General features: G+C 36.4%; 2 protein-coding genes across 4 annotated transcripts in view; one reads left to right on the plus strand and one right to left on the minus strand.

Moving 5' to 3' along the window:
* Nucleotides 1–2: 2 nt before the first annotated feature.
* Nucleotides 3–23,600, plus strand: CEBPZ (CCAAT enhancer binding protein zeta). Its single transcript, XM_065929427.1, has 16 exons — nt 3–204; nt 2,415–3,904; nt 8,816–9,047; nt 9,787–9,976; nt 12,331–12,419; nt 14,411–14,464; nt 15,024–15,126; nt 15,236–15,304; nt 16,334–16,400; nt 17,606–17,706; nt 18,160–18,217; nt 18,527–18,714; nt 19,086–19,175; nt 22,100–22,161; nt 22,256–22,337; nt 22,913–23,600. The coding sequence occupies exons 1-16, from the start codon at nt 49–51 to the stop codon at nt 23,047–23,049; spliced, it is 3,168 nt and encodes a 1,055-aa protein (XP_065785499.1). The 5' UTR covers nt 3–48; the 3' UTR covers nt 23,050–23,600.
* The window catches only part of CEBPZOS (CEBPZ opposite strand), a 35,249-nt gene continuing 33,122 nt past the window's right edge, over nt 21,555–23,681 (minus strand). For all 3 annotated transcript variants that reach the window (XM_065929434.1, XM_065929437.1, XM_065929436.1), the window contains exons 4-5: nt 23,089–23,173; nt 21,555–21,851 (exon numbers count right to left, since the gene is read on the minus strand). In XM_065929434.1, coding sequence (XP_065785506.1) covers nt 23,091–23,173 — 83 coding nt within the window. In that variant the 3' untranslated portion in view covers nt 21,555–21,851; nt 23,089–23,090. The remainder of the gene's footprint in view (nt 21,852–23,088; nt 23,174–23,681) is intronic.

Here is a 23,681-nt window from a genome sequence, read left to right on the forward strand (position 1 = left end):
GGCCTAGCGGAAGAAAGCTACGGGCCTTGCGCGCGTGCTTCGCTTGCTATGGCGGCAGCCGAGAAACCTTTGGAGTTCTATGCCAAGCGGCCCTGGGGCCCGGAGAACGGGCTAGAAGATCCGGACGAAGACGAAGAGGATGATAACGATGAAACCGAGGATGCGTTCTCCCTTCAGGAAGTGTTGCGGCTCGGAGGCACCAAGGTAATGGCCTCGGGCTTCCGAAGAAAGGAGACAGGCGCGTGGCGGGGTCGCGAGTGGAATTGCCCCGCGAGTGGCGGGTCAAGTGGCCAAGCAGCCCCCGAGCTGCGGAGCGGGAGGGCGTCGCGGACTCAGACTCCAGCTTCTAAATGTACTCTGCGCGTTTCCTGCACTTCTTTCCCGTAATATTGCAAGAAAAGTGTCGTTTAGAATTGAACTTTTTTTTTTACCGTGTCTTTTCTTAAAATGTAGGTGATCTTCTCTTTTTATTGACGCTGTATATAAATGGCACTCCATCAGGTCGGAGAGGACTGTCTGTTGTCGTTCCGACCTCTTGACATCCGTGTTTGCGATCTCACTGGTGTTAGGATTTTAACTTAAGACCACACACCTCACTTTACGCTCGAGAATCTTTCTGCCCTCTTGGAATTTACATATTAATGAAACGGTAAACAAACTTTGTAATACCCAGTATATCAAACGCTGACTAGAGCTCTGACGAAAGCTAAAACGAGGGAGGATAAAGAGTGGTAGAGGGCGTTACAGTTTTAAACTAGGTGATTGGGGGATCCAGCGCTGAGGTGTTTGAGCAGAAAACGGGAGGGAAGAAAGGAGTGAGCCCAGGTTTTGTTGAGGTTTTGTTGTCCCGGGAACAGTAAAATAGTGCAGCTGAGGTCAAGTGAGGTGAGAGAAGAGCGGTAAGAAATGAGGTCAGAGACATAACAGGGTGGATTTAGGCTCTCATTTTATGGGAAATCTTTAGAAGATTTGGAGCAAATATGTGACAGTTTGGCTTTGTATTAATTGTTTTGAGGGTAGACTTTCTGGGCAGTGTGGGAGGGGGTGGAATGGGGTCAGCGATTAGAGGCAGGAGAAACAGTTTCCCTGGGCAGACTGACAGTTTGGTCTGTACTTGGGTTGCATTTTAAAGGAGGAAGTGCATAATGAAAGGCCGTCTTTCCCACTTTAATCTCCAGCCATGCAGTTTCCCCTTCAGGAAGCAATCATTTTAGTGTCTTTTATATCTTTCAAACAAATACACACACGCCTGTATTTGTTATTTTTACACAAAAGGTATAGTATATCTATACTATTTTAGATCTTTTTCTCACTGTTTCAGAGATGCTTCCATATCAGTATATAAAGTTCTGTCATTGGTTTTATGTCAGCATAAGTCGTCATCTTAATTTATCTAACCAGCCATTTATTGCGGATATTTGTCAGTCTTTTGCTGTTTTAAATAATGCTTCAGTAAATAGCCTTGAATATGTATATCTTTCCCCACATTAGTAAGTGGATTTCTAAATTTATAGAAATGAAACTGCTGAGTCAAAGGATGTATGTCAGGTATTTTGATTGAAGTTGGCAAATTGCTTTCCTTAAAGAACTTCCATCAACCATATGGGAAAGTGCTTTTTTTCCTTCACCCTCTCCCCAGCACCACCTGGTTAGTATCATCTATACTTGTCTGACATGTTTAAAAATGGATATATCATTGTGATTTTAATTTGGACTTCTTTAAATGTGAGTGAGGTTAAGCATCTTTTCATATTTTTAAAGAACCTCTTTTTTCTGTGAACCATTTGTTTATATACTTGCACATCTTTCTGTTGGATTGTCACTTAACTGATGCATAGGAACTTTTATATTAAATATTAAGCCAGATTACTTTGATAGGAGTTGCCAGTTACTGTTTTTTTCCAACTTATCTGTCTTCTGATTTTTGTATATGTTTTGTGTGTATGAGAGAATGGTAAATTTATCCATTCTTTTCCATATGGGACCTGAGTTTTATGTCATATTTAGAATCTTTCCCTACCCTGGTTTTTTTTCTTCTTCTTCTTCTTCTTCTTCTTCTTTTATGTTGTGCTTTCTCCTGTTACTCTGTGGTTTTGTTTTTCACATTTAAATTTTTTTTTTTTGGCTGTGCCACTTGACCTGCAGGGTCATAGTTCCCTGACCAGGGTTTGAACCTTGGCCTAAGGCAGTGAAAGCGCAGAGTCCTAACCACTGGACTGCCAGAGAATTCCCTTTGCGTTTAAATCTTTGTTTTATCAAGTACTTTGGGTGTGAAAGGGAGCCCAGGCAATACTATGATAACTCAATTTCATGGATAATTGATTTCAGTGATATAAGTATCATTAAATTTTGAAGTTTTTATTAAACTGTTAGATTTGTAATTTATTTTTAACTTTTCATATGTTTCTATGCAGCAAGATTATCTTATGTTGGCTGCTTTGGATGAGAATGAGGAAGTTGTGGATGGAGGCAAAAAAGGAGCAATTGATGATCTTCAGCAAGGTGAATTGGAAGCATTTATTCAGAATCTTAGTTTGGCCAAGTACGCAAAAGCTTTCCTAATTGAAGAAGATCAACCAGCTAAAAAAGAAGAGTCCAGCAAGAAGGAAGCAAGAGTTTCTAAAGTAGATAGTAAAAAGCAAAAGACAGCAGAAAGTGAAAGTAAGGTGAAAAATAAGAAGAGGCCAGAACAGCACTCTGATGAGAACAGCAGTGCCATAACAAAAGCAAAGAAAGATAAGCAACAGGACGTCTTTGAATTTTTTGAGAGACAAACATTGTTGCTTAAGTCTGGCGGCAAATGGTATGATCTGGAGTATAGTGATGAATATTGTTTGGAACCCCAGCCTCGGGATGTTGTGTCTAAGTACAAAGCCTTGGCTCAGAAGTTGTATGAACATGAAATCAATTTATTCAAAAATAAGACGAATAACCAAAAGGGAGCCTCTTCTACCTGGATGAAGGCGATTGTATCATCAGGGACTCTAGGTGACAGAATGGCAGCCATGATTCTTCTTATTCAGGATGATGCTATTCACACACTCCAGTTTGTGGAAACTCTTGTGAACCTTGTTAAAAAGAAGGGCAGCAAACAGCAGTGCCTCATGGCTTTGGATACTTTCAAAGAGTTACTTATTACAGACCTTTTGCCAGATAATCGAAAGCTACGGGTTTTCAGCCAGCATCCTTTCGACAAACTAGAGCAGTTGTCCAGTGGCAACAGGGACTCCAGAGACAGAAGACTCATAGTATGGTATTTTGAACACCAGCTGAAGCACTTAGTGGCTGAATTTGTGCAAGTCTTAGAAACTTTAAGTCATGATTCATTAGTAACCACCAAAACTCGAGCCCTCATGGTGGCTCACGAGCTTCTTTGTAACAAACCTGAGGAAGAAAAGGCCTTTCTTGTGCAGGTGGTCAATAAACTGGGAGATCCTCAGAACAGAATAGCCACCAAAGCCTCCCATCTGTTGGAGACACTGCTTTGTAAACATCCCAACATGAAAGGAGTTGTGTGTGGTGAAGTAGAGAGACTGCTGTTCCGCTCAAATATCAGTGCCAAAGCCCAGTATTATGCAATTTGCTTTTTAAATCAAATGGTCCTCTCTCATGAAGAAAGTGAACTAGCTAACAAATTAATAACTCTTTATTTTTGTTTTTTTCGGACTTGCATCAAGAAAAAAGATATTGAATCAAAAATGCTCAGTGCCCTTTTAACAGGAGTGAATAGGGCATACCCCTATGCCCAGACTGGTGATGACAAAGTGAGGGAGCAGGTTGACACGCTGTTCAAAGTGCTTCATGCTGTGAATTTTAATACCAGTGTGCAGGCTTTAATGTTACTATTCCAAGTCATGAATTCTCAGCAGACGATATCAGATCGATATTATGCAGCATTGTATCGGTAAGTACTTAGCATCGTAATACGTGAATGAGAAATAATGTGGTATAATATACTGCAGTGCCTGTCTGGGGGGCAGTAGAAAGAAAGTAGGGTTTTTGGCACCCCTCGGTAACTTGCTCTTCACCAGCTTTTGAGTCATTTAATCTTTAGTTCCCTGTTGGGCGTCTGTATTAACATGCTTTGAATATGCCATTTATTATTTTTTTGTTTTGAGAAGTCCCCATCCTTGATCCTATATTTCTTTTCTCTTGTCCTTCACACTGCCATTTGTTCATTCATCAAGAAATTGTTGAGTGTCAACTATGTGCTGGGTACTATTCAAGAACTCAGGATATAGCACTGAACAAAATTCCCTCTAAAACACTTTCATTCATGTTGGGGAAGACAAATAAACGGTAAACAAAGTTTTTACCTAGGAAGGTTGAGGAGGAGCCTTGTGGTTTTGGAATATTTTTTTAAATATTAGTATTAAGATTTTGGTACTAGATTACTGAATTTGCAACTGTCCTGCAGTGCACCCATTCAGGGCAGATATTTTGAAGTTTGTATACTTGGGAACTATTGAAGTACAACAAACTATTTCTAATTCATTTTTTAATTTTACATACATACAGCTTGCAAGAAACAATATAGTGGTTAATATCTTAGATCTAAGCCTAGATTTGAGTCCTATAGTTTGTCCAAAGGACAAGTTACTTTAATTTTCATTAAAGCCCTATTGGTAAACATGATTGATCCCATTGTACTATGCTTTTATTTGTCTGTAAAATGAAAAGCACCTACCTCATAGGGTTTTTAATGAAGATTATGAAACTTCCCCACAGCTACGCAGCTAAACAATGAAAGAACCGAGGTTTTAATAAGATTAATGAGTTAATGTATTTTTTAATTTATTTACTTTTTAATTGAAGGATAATCGCTTTACAGGACAGTGTTGGTTTCTGCCACACATCAGCATGAATCAGCCATAGTGAGTTAATGTATTTGTAAGCCCGTGTAATCGCCAGTGTATGCTGTGCTTCTAACAGCCCAACAGGTAGTTCAGTGCTTTGATAAGTGCTGGCTATTATTACTCACTTACATTTCTTCAGTTTAATCCTTTTACGAGCTCTCCAGTCTGTGAGGTGCAGTAATTTGTGCAAGGTCACACACACAGCATGAGATCAACTTAGGTGGCAGATCCAGGCCTAGTGACTCAGAGTTCACGGTGTTTCATGGTGCTGATTGGGCTGATACATTAAAAAATATCTTAGAATTCTTTCCATAATTCTTAAGAGTCTAAGTACTCTATCCCTAATTCCCTGGTGGTCCAATGGTTTGGTCTCAGCACTTTCACTGCTGTGGCCCAAGTTCAACTTCCGGTTGGAGAATTAGGATCCTGTAACACATGAGGCACTGCCAGAAATGAAATTTTTTTTTTAATTTTAAAGTAATTCTTAATTTTTTAGTTTGGAAAGACTTCCAAGGCTGAAAATGTAGAGGTTTCAGGGTTAGGTTCTTTAGCAACTTTTGAGGGTCATAAGAATTTCTAGTTTTTGGAAAGTTTGAAATCTATTGGAAAACTTATTTTTCTAATATCCATTTAACATCTCAGTGTTGAACACAGGGGTCTAACATGTCTGAGGAGTTCATTCTTAAACTCTTCAAATTATTACTTGCCAAGAGATCTCACAGATGGATGACTTCAAAGGCCTTTTAAGGTTTTTTAAAATATTTATTTTCTCTTGATTTTATTAAAAATACTTTAAATAAAAATTCCCTGCTCTTAATTGAGGGATAAAAGAAGTGAAGAAATGATTTAGTTTACAAAAACATAATTTATCAAAAACTTCAGGAACATACCTCTGTCAAATGGTGAAGACACATCCCTTTAAATTCTCAAATGTTTCTATTGATGTGTAATGGAACTTATTAAAAATGAGTGGCAGAATGGATGGAAGTGTTGAAAAATTTAAATGAGAAAAAAGTGGAATATCAAAGTTTATTTGGGGAATTCTCAGGCGATCCAGTGATCAGGACTCTGCACTTCTATTCAGGGGGCCCCAGGTTCCATTCCTGGTCAGGGAAGTACCCACATGCCATGTGGTACAGCCAAAAGTAAAAACTTACTTGAATAACACTGACTATCTCAGAATATCACCAATAGGTACTAGAATTGTGGAATTGGCAAAATGGAGAAAACTAGATAGGTGAAGAATACGAAAATATGCTTCACAAGGTTAAATATTTTCATTTCTGGTGTTAGTAAAAAAAATAACAGTGCTTAGAACAAAAGTGATGATTCTGCTTTTGGAGTGGCTATCTGGAGGATTGTGTTTATTCTGGGTTTCCTAATATCTGGGGGTCCAGACCAATTGGAGCATCTCTAGGATTCAGCAAACAGGATGAAAAGAGACTTTAAAAGTTATATGAGATAATAGTTCAGCAACCTCCTGAAACTGTGGGGGAGAGAAGGACAAATAATAGCCATAGTAAAAAGTCAGGTATTTGAAAGGCTGTAAAAATATAATTAGGTTACTTTGTTGTGGGTTTTTAATCATTTTATTGACCCATAAAATTGTATATGTTTAAAGCACACAGTGAAGATTTGATACATGTATACATTGTGATGTTTACCATCTTCAAGTTCCTTAACACCTCCATTACTTCATGTAGTTACATAGTTACTCCTAGGAGGGGTTAGAATGCTGAAGATCTATTCTCAGCAAATTTCAAGTCTACAGTACAGTATCATTAAATATTCACCATGAAGCTGGAAGTTTGCACCCTTTGACCAACATCTCCCTATTCCCTATTACCCACCCCCTACCCCTGGCAACTACCAGTCTGTTCTCTGTTTTCTATGAATTTGATTTTTTATTTTTTTAAGATTCTATTTATACGTGAAATCAGAGTAGTTGTCTTTCTGACTTACTTCACTAGGCATAATGTTCTCCAGGTTTATACATGTCACAAGTGGGACTTCCTTCTTTCTCATGGCTGAATAATAATCCATTATGTATATATAACATATCTTCTTCATCCATTCATCTGCTAACACACACACAGGTTGTTTCCATACTTCAGCTATTGTGAATAATACAGTGAACATGGGAGTGCAGATGTCCCTTGACAGACTGATTTCATTTCCTTTGGTATATGCCCAGAAGTGGAGTTGCTGGGTTATATGGTAGTTCTATTTTTAATTTGTTGAGGAACTGCCTTATGGCTTTCCATAATGGTTGTGCCAATTTATATTCCTACCACCAGTGTATATGGATTCCATTTTTTCCATGTCCTTTTCAATGTTATCTCTTGCTTTTTTATAATAGCCATCCTAATGGGTGTGAGTTGGTATCTCAATGTGGTTTTGATTACCCTGATGGTTAGTGGTCTTGAGCACCTGTTTCATGTACCTTTTGGCCATTTGTATATCTTCTTTGGAAAAATGTCTATTCAGATCCTTTGCCCATTTTTTAGTTGGGTTTCTTGGGAGATTTTTGCTGTTAAATTACATGAGGTTCCTTATGTGTTTTTTATATTAACTCTTTATCAGAGATTGGATCTTCCTGGTGGCTCAGATGGTAAAGAATGTGCCTGCAATGCAGAGCCCAGGGTTTGATCCCTGGGTCGGGAAGATCCTCTGGAGAAGGGAATGGCAATCCACTCCAGTATTCTTGCCTGGAGAATCCCATAGACAGAGGAGCCTGGCAGACTACAGTCCATGGGGTCTCAAAGAGTTAGACACGACTGAGCAACTAATACTACTGCTTTATCAGATACATGGTTTGCAAATATTTCCTCCCATTCCATAGGTTGCCCTTTCAATTTGTTGATGGTTTCCTTTGCTGTGAAGAAGTGTTTTAGTTTGATGTGGTTCCGCTAGTTTACTTTTGCTCGTTGCTTGTGTTGCATCAGAAGGCAGTAGTAAAATTAATAGTTGGAAATTACACATTCGATTTCAGCTGTGGATAAAGAAGGTGTTTGTTTTCTGGCAAAAATGAGTTGTCCAAAATTGGATTGTATTCCTAGTGAGACGCTGAGCCATCTGCTGTTACAAGATATATTGAACAACCACTCACCACATCATGAACCATTTGTTCATTCAACAAACATTCGAGTGCTTATTAAGTGCAAGGTACTAGGGTTACAGCAGTGAATAGCAGGCACAGTGCCTGTTCCATTGGACTTTGAGGGGGGAAAGAAAGGCAACAAAATGTTAAACTGTAAAGAACATAAACACGGGACCAAGAATAATGAAGGAATCTATGGATGTGCAGACAGTTGGAGAAGAGCATTCTGGGCAGAGGGAATAGTGTGTATAGGAAGGATTCATACAGTTAGTACATTCAACTAGAGAGACTCACAATTCAGTTTTCTACTGTGCACGTATGGCCTTCACAGAGCAGTGTGGAGGCAGCCTCTGGTCACCCAGCTGGTAGGTAGTGATGCAAGGATAAGAACCCTGTCTGGTTCACAGTTTTCATTGTTTGGTTTTGGATTAGCCTTCCATGAACAGTTCTGTATCTGTATGAAAAGTATACTGTTAGGTATGTACCCTGTTGGTCTAGAGAATGGAAAACCACTTGGAAAAGAGAAGAAACCCAAAAAAAGTTTCCTGCTCCTGTGGATTTTTTCTCTCTGGTAATATCATCATTCTTTCTGTTCTGGTTATTCACTTCCATCTTACTTCTTAGGACAGAAATGATCTTTTATTCTAAAATAAGTGGGAAAGTGAAGTTACTCAGTCATGTCCGACTCTTTGCAGCCCCGTGAACTGTAGACTACCAGTGTCCTCTGTTCATGGGATTTTCCAGGCAAGAATACTAGAGTGGGCTGCCGTTTCTATCCCTAACTAAGATAAGGATATTTATTAGTCACTGGGTTTGGGGATGTTTCATAAATAAACATGATCTTGTTTCTGTTTTGCAGGAAGATGCTGGATCCGGGGTTGATGTTGTGTTCTAAGCAAGCCATGTTTCTTAACCTTGTCTACAAGTCTCTGAAAGCTGACATTGTGTTGCGGAGGGTGAAGGCTTTTGTGAAGAGGTTACTTCAAGTCACTTGTGAACAGATGCCACCATTTATATGTGGAGCTTTGTATCTTGTGTCTGAGATCCTTAAAGCAAAACCAGGTTTAAGAAGTCAACTGGATGATCATCTGGTATATGTTACAACTGCTTTTTAAATCAAGTGGTTTCTGAACTATATTTGGTATTTTTCTTTGCTTTGATGACAGTAACATACATACTCAGTTCTCTGGAGTATGTAGAGTGTGAGTCCTGGAATCAGACTGACCTGGATTTTAGTTAACTGGTATGCAGTTAACTAGGTGGGCATATTGCTTGACCCTTTCCTGGTAGTAAACTACCATAAAGTGGGATTCTGTGATGCTGTGAAAGATTGATGGCAAGAGGAGAAGGGGGCAACAGAGGATAAGCTGGTTAGATCGCATCACTGACTCAATGGACATGAGTTTGTCTGGGAGATAATGAAGGACAGGGAAGCTTGGCATGCTGCAGACCAGTCGGGTTGTGAAGAGTTGGACAGGACTTAGCCACTGAACAACAACAGCATAGAGGATTTAGAACTAGTAGATCTCTTAAACCTGTCTCCTCAGTTGTGAAATGGACATAATATCACCTGCCTTATAGGTTGTTTATTTATAACAAGTCAAAAATTTATTTGAGGACTGAATGCTTTCAGAGTCTCATGGATTCTTGATTCAAAACTTTATTCCATTTAGCAATAAGAATATGATCTCCTCTCATCTAAATTTCATTTTTGGAACTTTCATGTTTCATCAGAATTGCAATAAGCAAGTCTTCTTCAAAACCACCTCAGATAATTGAATATGGATTTAATAGTTGATTAAACCAGATTCATTAAACCATTTTTTTAAGGAGTCTGATGAGGAAGAAAATTTTATTGACATAGCAGATGATGAAGAAGCAGAAAAATTCACTGATGCAGATAAAGAAACAGAAACAGATACCGTGAAAAAAGCTGAGATGGAAGAAACTGAGTCTGAAAGTCATGTGGGAACCAGAAAGGTAGAGTCTGCTTCGTGGGTGCACTTTGATAATTTAAAAGGTGAGTTTCTAAAATCTTTAAATTTTTCTTTTGAATCTTTGAATTTCCCTTTGATCTTAATAGAAATTAACAGTATGCACTTCAGAAGTTCTCAGTATTATTTTCTTTTAGATGGGAGCTCTCATCACTAGGTACATATAGGATCTTAGAACTAAAATTTTTAACATAATGAATCATTGATTTACTTATGAACAGTACTACAGATAAGAAGTAGCTTACTCAGTAATGAATCTGCCTGCAATGCAGGAGACCCAGGTTTGATTCCTGGTTTGGGAAGATCCCCTGGAGAAGGAAATGGCAACCCACCCTAGTGTCCTTGCCTGGAGAATCCCACAGAAAAGAGGAGCCTGGCAGACTACAGTCCACAGGGTTGCAGGAGTCAGACACAACTTAGCATTTAAACCACAGATAATAAGTACATATTTTTAAATAATTTAAATCTTAGAAATTAAAGCAGATACCTTTTCGAGTTGTGAAGATTTAGTGAGAAAACTGTGGTCATGTTTAATGCACAATAGATCTCTTTTTCTTCAGCTGTAGTCAGTTTATACCTTTGACCGAGTTTAGTTTCTTGATCTTTATCTGTACATGTAAAGGCTTCCTACATGGAACATATATGAAAACAACACATGTGTATACAAAAGTTTGACTTATAAACAAAAGTATTTGTTATATGTTATGAAGTATAATTGGAGAAGGAAATGGCAACCCACTCCAGTATTCTCGCCTGGAGAATCCCATGGACAAAAGAGCCTGGCGGGCTACAGTCCATTGGGTCGCAAAGAGTCGGACACGACTGAGCGACTAACACATACATGAAGTATAAAACTTGTGGTTATTTTGTTTGAGCATCATATTTACGCTCTGTAGTTCCTTAAAGTAATGTTTGAGAATTGAAAACTCTTTTTGGTATATTGGGTTGACCAAAAAGTTCCTTTGAGTTTTTCCATATAATGTTGCAGAAAAAGTGGAAGGAACCTTTTGGCCAACTCAGATAGAAACTTAGGAGTTCCATACACACATCAACTGAATTGAATCTATTAATAGAATATTAGAGCCAAAAGAAATTGTAGAAATGCAGACTCTTCATTTAAGGCTAAAAGAAAACACTAGCCTTGAGGATCAAGAAAGGTGCCAGCTGTTTACAACAGCTAGGACATGGAAGAAACCTAGACGTCCATCAGCAAAGGAATGGATAAGGAAGTATTAACAGTGGAGTGTTACTCAGCTATAAAAAAGAACACATTTGAGTCAGTTCTAATGAGGTGGATGAAACTGGAGCCTATTACACAGAGTGACATAAGTCAGATAGAGAACACCAATACAGTGTATTAACGCATATGTATGGAATTTAGAAAGATGGTAACAATGACCCTATATACAAAGCAGCAAAAGAATAGTCTTTTGGACTATGTAGGAGAAGGTGAGGGTGGGATGATATGAGAGAATAGCACTGAAACATGTATATTACCATATGTAAAATAGATGACCAGTGCAAGTTTGATGAATGAAGCAGGGCACTGAAAACCAGTTCTCTGGGACAACCCAGAGGGATGAGTTGGGAGGGAGGGAGGAGGGGGGTTCAGCATGTGCATGAACACATGTGCATGGGGACACATGTGCACCCATGGCTGATTTATGTCGATGTGTAACAAAAACCACCACAAGATTGTAAAGTAATTATCCTTCAATTAAAATACATATTTAGAAAAGTTGCCAGACCCATTCTTCCAACATTTGGAACTCTTGGTCAGAGTAGTTCACCTGTCTGAACCTTAGTTAGCCTGTAAAGTGTACAAGAAAAGTATGGTAGCCACCAGGAAAGTTGTTTTTTAAAGAATCCATCGGAGGGCTAACCTGGGAATAATCCTTTAGAAGGATGATGAGTATATACATTGTGAAGTAGACAGTTCCTTCTGTGTTCTAAAGGTTCCTTGTTGTAAATTGTGTAATGCAGAGTTGCTGAAAACATGAAGAACATAGTATGAAACCTGTTCCAAGTGAGACTTACTTCAGGCATAATTTAATGACAAATATTCATTGCACTCTAAAGTTCCAAAAGAATTTAGACCTGTTTCATCTTCAGGTCCTTTGCCATCTTAACACTTAGGATCTAATTGACCTAAAAGAAATGGGAAGGGGAGCTTTTAGTAGTTGGGGTAAACATGCTGCCTGGTTTATTCAAAAGCAGATGGCTACCGTAGGTACGGGTTCTGGTGGGCTTGGAGTTTTTGATCCAGGTCGGATGCCCAGTTGACTAAGAGTGCTGTTGGTGACAGCGTTATTCCTGGTGGGTTAGTGACCTCTGGGGCTAGGAGTGGAGCATTTGAGAAATACTCTGTGTTTGTTTGCAGGTGGCAGACGGTTAAACACATACGATCCATTCAGTAGAAACCCTTTGTACTGTGGAGCTGAAAATACAAGTCTTTGGGAACTCAAAAAGGTGAAATAATTCCAAATTGTCTCTTAATTCATCTGTGCCATATGTTTGCCCCCATGGATTTAATAGTTTCTTTTCCATTTTTCTTGTAAGTGATAAATAGAGGAGTTATTTAGAAATTAGTCAGCATAAGAAAGCAATTTGAAGTATGTCACCTGGCTGTAATGCCTTTTAACCCATATTTCTGTTGCCTGTAATAAACATTAAATTTAAACATTTCTGCATTCACATGTAGAAAATCTTAATGTGTGTGCAAAATAATATTATTCATGGCTATAAATAAATTTTGCTTTTTGCAAGTATGCTATTGTATATAATAGCTCTGTAAAATGGATACATTTTGCTTTATGCATTGGATACCTCAGGGCTTCTCTGGTGGCTTGGTGGTGAACCCACCTGCCAATGCAAGAGATGTGGGTCCGATCCCTGGGCTGGGAAGATTCCATGGACAGAGGAGAGTGACGGGCTACAGTCCATGGGATCACAGAGTTGGACACAACTTAGCGACCAAATTACAGCAGTTGGGTATCTCTGAAAAATTTTGTGGTAGTAGAACTGTTTGCAAGCAAAGTTACCTTATAAATGTGTAAGAGGAACTCATTCCTAATAACCTTTTTCTGGGGTTTTGCTAACACAAATGTCTTCCTATGCAGACTCCTGTGGGTCCCTGACACCTTGTTAGTGAATCTGAAAGGTCACAACTACTTTGAAAATGATACCAAGATATTATTTGCCTTTGTCACTGTTGATGGTTCACTGGTGGAATTAAATGATGGTTAAACTGCTGGTGACTTTAGCAGAAATAAAAACAGTAGTACCAAGCTGTACTCATGGCCATTATGTTCTTCATTGCCATATACTTGAAAGGGAGGGGGAAAGCCAGTATCACATAAGTATGATGAAGCAAGGAAAATTGTTGGTTTTATTATCTTAACCCCAAAGTACCTAAATATGAGAGTTTTCTCACATCTCAAGAAGTGCCTGTATAGTTGTTGGAAATGCAGCTGGCTACTTTTTTCATGAAAGACTGGCTGACAGACAGACTGGTCATTCACACTTTTATATTTGGGAGATATTTTCTTGAAAATGAATGAAGTAAATCTTTTACTTCAAATGAAACAGCTGACAGTATCTGTTGTCAGTGATGAAATTCAAGCTTTGGTTAAAATTTTAGAACTCCTATAACCACCATCTTAAGCTTAACAGTTTCTTGGTATCTTTTCTAATGAAATCCATGGTGATACTATGGTTTTTGTGATGTTTAATTAGATGTCACCAGCATTTTGAAGCAATTGCATAATTCACAAAATCAGTATTTTATAAATGACCAGTGCACAGTGTTATAAGTCAAGCATGGATAAAAGATTCATTCACTCTAGACCAGTTAATTTTAAGTAGCAAATACCAAAAGTTGATAGGGTTTTAGACTCCATATTGCAGCTCATCTTTGGTATAGTATCAAAGGAAAAAAATCCACATTTATGTGAAAGACTATTGGTTAATCCCCCATTTTTTTCCAACTATATATCTGTGTGAGGCCAAATTTCCTAAACACACTTCAACTAAAATAACATGGAATACAGAAATAGATATGAGAATCTGCTGTCTTCTTTTAAACCAGACGTTAGATTTGCAAAGCTGTAAAATAATGCTACTCTTACCATTAATGTTCATTTGTTTTGAAAAAGTTACTTTTCATTCTACATGTTGTTATTTATATTAATATGTAATAGGTTTATTAATTTTAAATGAACTGTAAGTGTTCAGATTTTTTTCTGTTGTAATTTCTAATAAAGTAAGTATCAGTAGATATGTCCCACTTAAATCACAGAAGCTCTTGAGGTCCTTAATTTTTAAGTATACAAAGTGTTCCTGAGACCAGATTTTGAGAATCACTCTTTTGATGTATTCGCTTCAGTTTCAGTTTGGGGGATTTTCTTAAGTAACCTGCAGTTTTGGTAGGAGTTGACCTTATTTCACATGTTTCTTTCCAGCTATCTGAGCATTTTCATCCTTCTGTGGCCCTTTTTGCAAAGACTATTCTTCAGGTAAGTCTCAAATATTCAGAAGACAAGAAATTAAAGAAAATAAGTAATTCTGTCTGAAGTAGTCAGTGACTGCTAGGTAGAATTGTGTATGCTTTTCTGCTGTTGTAAAGGAGCAGTGATTTGTTTGATACGGAGCCGCAGATCGTTGCTCCCACTCTGAGATGAGTGGGAGTATGTGGATGTTATAGAACCACAACCGTTATATATTACATCCTGATTATTTATTGCTCCTGGAGAAAGGCTCCCCTCCCCTTCCCCTTTTGCCGTGTTTGTCACTCAGCATTTGGTTCCTGGTTAATGGTTAGATAACCTACAGTATTAATACTGTTTGCCTCTTCACAAAATCAGCAGTGCATTATAGAATATGTATGAGTGTGTGCTTAATTTCTTTAAGGAAAGAATAATGTGCGTGAGAAGGATGTTTGAAGGGTATTTTATTGCACATTTGTGCCTTTGAAACAGTGTAGTAGATGCTTGTGTTTTTCTTGTTTCTTCTCTGTGTGTGTGTGTGTTTATATATTTCAAGTTAAGTTCTTAATTCCCTCCCCTCATCTTTCAGGGAAATTATATTGAGTACTCAGGGGATCCACTGCAGGATTTCACACTAATGAGGTTCTTGGATCGATTTGTATATCGAAATCCAAAGCCACATAAAGGCAAAGGTATACTTCTATTTGATAAACTTTTCAGTTTTCACTGTTGATATTTAATAAACAACATGAGCATATATAACTTGGTTTTACTTTACACTGTCTTGATTTTACATTTCAGAAAACACAGACAGTGTTGTGATGCAGCCAAAAAGAAAACATTTTATGAAGGATATTCGTAGTCTTGCTGGTAAGTATAAAGCCTGGACAGTTGAAACTGACAATAGTGCAAGTTAGTAGCACACAGATTGTGATATTCTTTGCTCTGCTTATCAGAATAAAACCTAAACATCAGAGATATTATCCATCTTTGTGTTCAAGAATGTGTATATTTTCACGTTTACTATGACTGGGCCTTTTTTTCTTTTTAATTACAAAACATTTCAAACATATCCAGAGTATACACACTAGTGGTATGATGGATTCTCCACCCCAGCCCACCCCTGTAACCATCACCAGTCTTTTAACAATGAACAATTTGCCATTCTTGTATCATCCGTAGGTAAAGCTATAGCTCTGTCACTGACACCAACCCCACCCCCCATATATAATTTTCTTTACAGTTCACACCATCTTAAGCTCTCTAATATGGGCTTGGCAGAATAGCTACAACAAATTTTTGTCACTGAATGTTATTTTAAACTTATTTCTACAGGTATTTAGTACTCATCTTATGCATCTAATTCTCTTTGTATTCACAGCAGACATTTATTTACATACTAGATCCCAGTTCCTTCTTGTTCAGAGTCTAAGATTCAGTTACAACTTATAAATCATTTAATTTTAACTGACTTATCTCACAGAGGTCCAGAGACATAAAAAGACTTACCCAAAGTTAGGGTTGGAATTAGAGAAGCCAAATACCCTTTTTAATCAAGATGATTCTGAAAATTTTTATGCTGATGAGGAAACACTATAAGTGATGATGAATTTTTTTTTTCTCTTGGGAAGTTTGGATCCCGGGTGCAGTGGGAGGACAGGAGAACCCTGCTCTTTCACTGTGATCCACTGCTGGTTACAAATGATTGTAGCCGATAAAATTTCAGATGTTGGGTTTCCTCCATGCAGACTTTTCCAGGCTGTTCTTCACATTATAAGATGCCATCTTTGCAACTTCCTTACATTTTGAGACTTTAGATTTATAGATATTCTGTACTTAGTCTTAAAAGCTTGAAGAACATAAGAAGAATTACTTAAAATTTTTAACTTGTTTTCATAGTTAACAGTAAGGAGTTCCTTGCAAAAGAAGAAAGCCAAATACCAGTAGATGAAGTGTTTTTCTACAGGTAATATATGTAATATACTGGTTCACTGGTTCATTTGAAGAGCTGTTAAATTTAAAATTTTTAGATTCCATAAATGCTTTGTTAACATAGGCCTGTCTTGGACAAATTAAAGGATACGTCAATCCATTTTTGTTAGGGGAGTTTAGAAATGTTCAGTTTGCTAAATGTTAAGATATCTAAATGAAACTAAAACAAATAAATTTGAAGGTTTTGTTTTTTAACAATTTAGCATAAATTTTAAGAATCTTGTGAAATTTAATCTTCAGTTTTTTTTTTTTAGTATAATAGTTTTCTTAGAGGCTTAAATCTGTATCAATCTAATATAATGATAAATAACTCATAAGTTATTTGTCTAAAACATGGCTCTAAGTAGAATTAGCAAAATTCATTGCACTACTCTGGAGATAGGGCTTCCCAGGTGGTGCTAGTGGTAGAGAACCTGCCTGCTAATGCCAGAGATGTAAGAAACACGGTTCTATCCCTGGGTTGGGAAGATCCCCAGAAGGAGGCCATGGCAACCCACTCCAGTATTCTTGCCTAGAGAATCCCATGGACAGAGGAGCCTGGAGGGCTACATCCATAGGCTCGCAAAGAGTCATACACCAATGAAGTGACTTTTGCACTATGGAGATAAGTCCTAAATCTACTATTAAGAGTATTACTACTAATGCCTTGTGATAATAGTAAAGGAACTGTTATCTAATCTGGATGATTGGTTAATTTGGTTTGATTTGATTTGATTTGCTTTTTAAAAACATTTTGTGTAAAGAATTTTGAGGGTATGATCCCATCGGCAGAATGCTAAGTTTCGTTATACCTGATAGAAGAATAGGTTGAACTGATAAAATATTGAGATTAGAGGTTATTTAGAGCCAGTTTCTAACATTAGAATAAAATGGTGCACATTTAGCGTTGATACTAAAACAACCTTTTACTGTGCCATTTAATTAAGATGACTTACAGTGTTTTTATGAAGAACCAAGCCTAAATCACTGAAATTTATTTTCCTTCACATTTCAAAAGTTTCCAACTGCTTTGAATTTAAAACTTTTTTCTATAATACAAATTTTAGTCATTTATATGCCAGCTGAATTGACAGCTTTTACACTTGTTTGTGGCATTGACCGTAAGTCTTTTGATGATTGTAGAACAGGCCCTTTGATAAAATCATCAAATATCAATGTATAACATGCATTTTATTTTAGGTATTATAAAAAAGTTGCTAGTGTTAAAGTGAAACAAAAGCGGAATGAAGATGAAGAAAGTATAGAAGATGTGGACGATGAGGAATTTGAAAAGATGATTGGTAATTTGTTTACCTTTATAATCCACAGAGCTTGAAAATTTTTATTGAAATTTAGACTGAAGCAAAAATTGGGAAATTAGAAAAGTTTACATTGAGCTAACTTGTTGCATATTATATCACACCTACTAAAAATAAGCACTTAAAACAGTTCTAATGGAGTAAAAAGGACTGCAATTGCTAAATACTCTTTTATTTGACATTTTCCCTCATTGCATTAAAGAACTGTAGAAAGAAGCTAAAATTAACCAGAACACGTTTAGTTTAGGGATTTAATTAAGGCCAGCATAGTACATAGATATGTGTAGATTAATAAAATACCTGCAGTGTCAGATGTATATCATTTTGGTGTTTACTTATCACAAACAACAGTCATATGTGTTGATTTTGGTATAAGATGTGTCAAGTTTGTTATTTATTGCTGTATCTCAAAATTTGTATATTGCTCTCTGGCAGACACATTTGAAGATGATAATTGCTTCACCTCTGGAATGGATGACCTTGATTTCGCTAGGTAATATGCTTTTCTTAAATTTTTTTTTTAAACTGTTTTTTTCCCAGCATTTCTCAAATTACTGCCTTTCAGAATAGTGGAGCACAGGACTATGTGTTATAGAGGAGAAAGACATTGAATTTTGGGAAATAAATGTAGTACTTTCATTTTTGGACTTTTATAATGCTTGTTAGTATGTTAAATAAAGGCTCTGAGGTGTCTGTAGCTCTCCTTTGAATTCTGTTAATAGCCTAACATCCTGCTGGTCATCAAAACATACTTTAGAAAACAGAGTCCTCATTTACATTACAAGTTGTTATTTTCCTTCAGCAACATGAAGAAGAAAGCAAAAGGAGCTAAGGATGACTCAGAAAATGAAGATTCAGAAGATGACGACCTTGATAATTTGGATGATGATGAAGTTTCGTTAGGAAGTATGAATGAAGAATTCGCTGAAATTGAAGAAGATGGAGGAACATTCATGGATGTGTTAGATGATGAGAATGAGGGCATTCCAGGTAAACCTTTAAACAAACTTTCTGCCTCAGTAGAGGCTAGTTTTTCTCTTAAAAGGTTTTTTAATATTATCTCGTATTCAGATTTATACTTAAATCAGCCAGAAATTTAAAGATTTTCCCATCTCACTTGACACTGAAGTTTTTGGGTTTTTAAGCAGCTGAGTTCTGTTTTGGACTTCTATTTTAATCACTATTGAGACTGTCTGTGCTATTCCTCTTGACCTGTTACGTTAAACTGCCTTTTAAAAATACTGGATTGATAATTTGCAATAATGTTAAAGTTAATCTATATTCATCACAGTAGTTCTGCAGCAGTTTTTTTAAATTGCTTAATAACAACAGGGTTTTTATGTTTTTGTTTCTGGTAACAGAACTTGATGATGAAGTCAGACTTAAAGTCAATAATAAGAAAAACAAGAGAAAAGGTGCAAATGATTTTGACTTTGCTGGGTCATTTCAAGGTAAGAAAATGTATTTAGTCTCTTTTAAACCTAAGCACTGAATGTGAAAGCTAGCATTCATTATCATTTTTGGGAAATTAACTTTTCTATTGGGTAATAAGTTTTATGAATTTTTAATATATATTGTTGTTTTTCACATTCTCCAATTATTTTCTTTCCTGAATTCACTCCTCTCATTTAAATACCCCTGGATCATCTTTTCATGAATGTTTAAACCTTTAATAACATAAGCCCAGGATTTTCATAGACAGCCTGTTGCATTTTTCCTTTTATCAACTCTTACCTTCCCATTTGATCCATCTGTTTAAAAACCCATGCTCTTTATTAACGCCATTTTCTTTTTTTAATGAGAGCTGCCATGACAAAATGATCTCAAAAATATGTAAAATGAGAGTTTTTATTTCTGCTAATTTGTTCTCTTAATATTTTTTAAAGTATATCCTAACAGATTATGCCTTTTAGTGTAATACTTCTACGGTACTAATAAAAGGAAAAAAGCACTATATATATATCAGGTGATAAAATTTTTTTATAAAATTGTAGAAAGCACTATAATAAATACAAATATTTTATTCCTTAATTTGTGGATGAATTCACACACACCTACCTTTAAAAAAACAAAACAAAAACTTTGATTATAATGCCTGTTTATTTCTGCTTACTAGTACCATGGTACATTTGACCCTTAAATAACATGGGTTTAAACTGAATGGGTCTGCTGGTACAGGGATTCCCCCCCCCAATAAACACATACCGCAGACTACATGGTCCTCAGTTGGTTGAATCTGAGGATGCGGAAGGCTGACTGTAAAGTTATATTCCTGTTTTTGGCTGCACAGAGGTTGGTGTCCCTAACCTACACATTTTTCAAGGGTCAGCTATAAATGCTAATGAATAAAAATAGACCTGCAAAGTTTAAAACACTTGACAATATTTTGTTAAACAATCACTCTGGGTGGGTAGTAGTCCCTCAGAGACATTGATGCCTACAAAGTTTAAATACTGCTAACATCTCAGTTCTCTTAGATTTACCTGATGCATATTTACATCATAACATGTTACCATTCAAATTTTGTCTTTCATTGACTGATAGAAGGTCACACTTTTAATAGTAGCATATGCCCATAAGCCAGTTTTCCTCAAAATGTCTCAGAAAAGATGTTGCTTTAAATCCTACTGAGCCTGTTGTATTAAAAGATGCTCTCTCATTGACCTTATTTTTAATAAAGTGCCATTTCAGAAGATATTAGCCTGAAAAGACATCAAATCTCAGTGGGTAATAGTTTTGGATACAGATTAAAGGATATGTGACAGAATTGATTTTTTAAAAAACAAAGGGATTTAAAAAGGAAAGAAGCAGCAAAGAGATGAATTGATGAGTGTGGGGGAATTCACCCTACGTTGGCTATTCTTAAGAATAAACAAATCTTTAGGAAGAAAAAGAATAAACCTGAAGGAAGCAGTTCAGCAGAAGTACTTGCTAATTAAAGTTTTAACTATATGCCTGTAGGATGAATGAAAACCAAGACCTTTCCTGATAGTATACAAATGGAAATTTTAGCTTAGGAGAAAAATAGCATTATGCACAATTCAGAAATAATACACATTTCACTTTGGAAGATGAAATGCTCTAGAAACTTATGAAAAATGGTTCTGGTATATCCATGCAAAGACATGTACATGACTGTTCATAGCAGCAATATTCATAATAGCCAAAAAGTGGGAACAACCAAATGTCTGTTGAATGTACAAGCAAAAAATAGAAGAAGCCCATATAATAATGTTCAGCGATAAAATGGAATGAAATATTGATATATGCTATAAGGTGAATGAGCCTCAAAAATGTTTTGCTGGGAATTCCCTGGCAGTCCAGTAGTTAGGACTCAGGCTTTCACTACCAGGGGCCTGGGTTCAGTCCCTGCTTGGGAAACTACCGCAAGCCAGAAAAAAAAAGTTACATTCAGTAAAAGAGGCTGAAAACCACATCCTACATGATCCCATTTATATGAAAGAGCCAGAAAAAGCGGAGCCTTCCGTGGAAGGGAGCATATGACTGCAAATGGGCACCAGGCAGTTTTAAGCGGCTCTCGTGGTACCAGAAACATTGATAATAGAGTTTGAATGCTGTTTCAGGTAAAGTGAAAATGGGGAAAAGTGATACTTTTAGTTAATATAGTTTTAATTATTTTAAATGTGAGTTAAAATGTAATAAATATTAATGAACTTATTTAAAAAACAGACTCACAGACATAGAAAACAAGCTTGTGGCTACCAGAGAGGAAAGAGTGGGGGTAAATAAGGAGAAACAGGGTCCTACTGGACAGCGGAGCCCCATGTATTCAGTAGGTTATAATAAACTGTAATGGAGATGAAAAAATGTAACATGTTAAAAATGCTTTATTATTTCTTCTGTGTTGAAAGGTTTATATATTTAGAATTATAGGGGAGGTTTTTTTTTAAAGAACTGCTTTATTTCAAGTAGTAAACAAAACTCTAGTTATAACACAATAAACAAACCCTCCATCACTTCTTCATAGTTACTCCAAGGAACAAAACCTCTGACTTAATTAGAATTTACAGTTAACCTTAAATATTTAAAATACATCCGTGTCAATTTCAGAATTTTAATCTTGCCAGATACTTTGAAATAGGGCAAACTTTGATTGATGGTCAAATCTGAAAGACAAGAAGACACTATTGTCACCTGAACAGTTCTATTGGGATATTAACTTGAGTACTGTATACTAACTCAAGTTATTTTTCTGTCTTTAAATGCCAGCTGCCTAGTGATGCTTATAGAAGATAATTACAACTGTGTGTTTTAAGCCAAATAAATATATATTAACAAAACTATGTTGAAGATCTTATTTCTGCAAAATTATTGGATTTACAATTTAATAATGTAGGTTTATACTTTTCTTTAGTACCGAGAAAAAAAAAGAAGAGAGACTTTGATGACTCCAACGTATTTGTATCTGCTGAAGAGGTAAGACTAATGTATTGTTTTAAGCACTTAGCTGTTCTATGTTGTAAGTTCTCTAATAAATTTACTCCCCGCCCCCACCACTCTTCTTTTTAAGTTTGGCCACCTGTTGGATGAAAATATGGGATCAAAGTTTGATAACATTGGCATGAATGCCATGGCTAACAAAGATAATGCAAGTAAGTAACTTGAATTTTTATTGAGGTTTTAAAATAGTCTTAAGTTATAATTTCTGAAGATCTAAATATTTTTGGAGGACCTTTTGATAGTAAGAAAGGAAAAATGATTCCTTACAAACTGGAAGGAATGACTTTTTCACTTCGGTCAGCAGAGCATATGGGATTAAAAAGTACACTACAGCAAAAAAGACTATAGCCTACAAAAATTACTTTTTTTTTTAATGGAGGCAGGCTATTTTTATATAGTATAAATTTACTAAGTAACTTTATAAATATTTTATACACCTTTTAATTATTTCTGATATTGATAGTTAACTGGCTGCTCTTCTTTCACCAGTAAGTGTTCGGGGAAAAGACAATCTTTAGAGCATTTTTCCTTTCCTGTCCTAGTTGTTTATTTGTAAGTAAATCTTTGATGATAAGTACAGAAGGAAAGCAACGAACAAGCAGGGGTTTGTGGAACAGATGGGAAGTGACTGTAGGCCATGGCAGACTGGAAGCTCCTGTCCCTCGGGATGTTCGCTGGAGGCCCTAAGAATCTACAGCGTGCTCATCTTTCTTCTCCCCCCTCAAAGGTCTCAAACAGCTTAGATGGGAGGCTGAACGTGATGACTGGTTACACAACAGAGATGTGAAAAGCATCATCAAGAGGAAGAAAAATTTCAGAAAGAGGCCAAAAACCACTCAGAAAATTAAAAGGCAAAGAAAATGAGTGTTTTCTAAATAAATTACAAAGTAAAATTCCACTTACTCTTAATTTTTACTGCTCAGCCATTTTTCTTGATCTTGCTCTCTGATTCCATACATTCCAGAGTGTTCAATGGATTTGTAATAAACTATAAATAAAAATAACTCATTTATAAAATCATGTAAAAGTATTAAAATTAAACTATACTGAGAAAAAAAAATCAAGCTTTTCCCCCTATTTCTGCACAATAAAATGAAAAGACAACAGGATATATATGTTGTGTGTAAGCTCTAGCATCTCTAATCTCTACTAATTCTTGTAATAAACACTATTAACTAAGCATTACTTTATACCAGATACTGTTCAAAGTAATTACATAACATTATCTTTTTTAATCCTTATAACAATTCATGAGATGGGCATTATTATCTCTACATGATGGAGAAAGAAAAAGCTCCAAGAAGGTAGCAAACCAGATGTGAGTTTTAAGCAGTGATTTGATTCCCATCACCCTCAGATAAGTCTCATTCCAAAGTCTACGTTCTTAACCCACTGGAAGAATTAAGAATCCAGCCCATCACTGGGATTAACTCATTGGGTAACTGCAATGAGAATTTTCTCCACTGTGTTCTTCAAAAGTAGTGAAAATAGAGATG

The sequence above is a fragment of the Muntiacus reevesi genome, chromosome 3, assembly GCF_963930625.1.
Source record: "Muntiacus reevesi chromosome 3, mMunRee1.1, whole genome shotgun sequence".
NCBI classification, from domain to species: Eukaryota; Metazoa; Chordata; class Mammalia; order Artiodactyla; family Cervidae; genus Muntiacus; species Muntiacus reevesi.

Coding starts and splice junctions, on each gene's coding strand:
- CEBPZ (XM_065929427.1), top strand. CDS start 49: ATGGCGGCAGCCGAGAAACCTTTGGAGTTCTATGCCAAGCGGCCCTGG. Junction 3,905..8,815: donor TATTATGCAGCATTGTATCG/GTAAGTACTTAG, acceptor TCTGTTTTGCAG/GAAGATGCTGGATCCGGGGT. Junction 18,218..18,526: donor GATGACCTTGATTTCGCTAG/GTAATATGCTTT, acceptor ATTTTCCTTCAG/CAACATGAAGAAGAAAGCAA.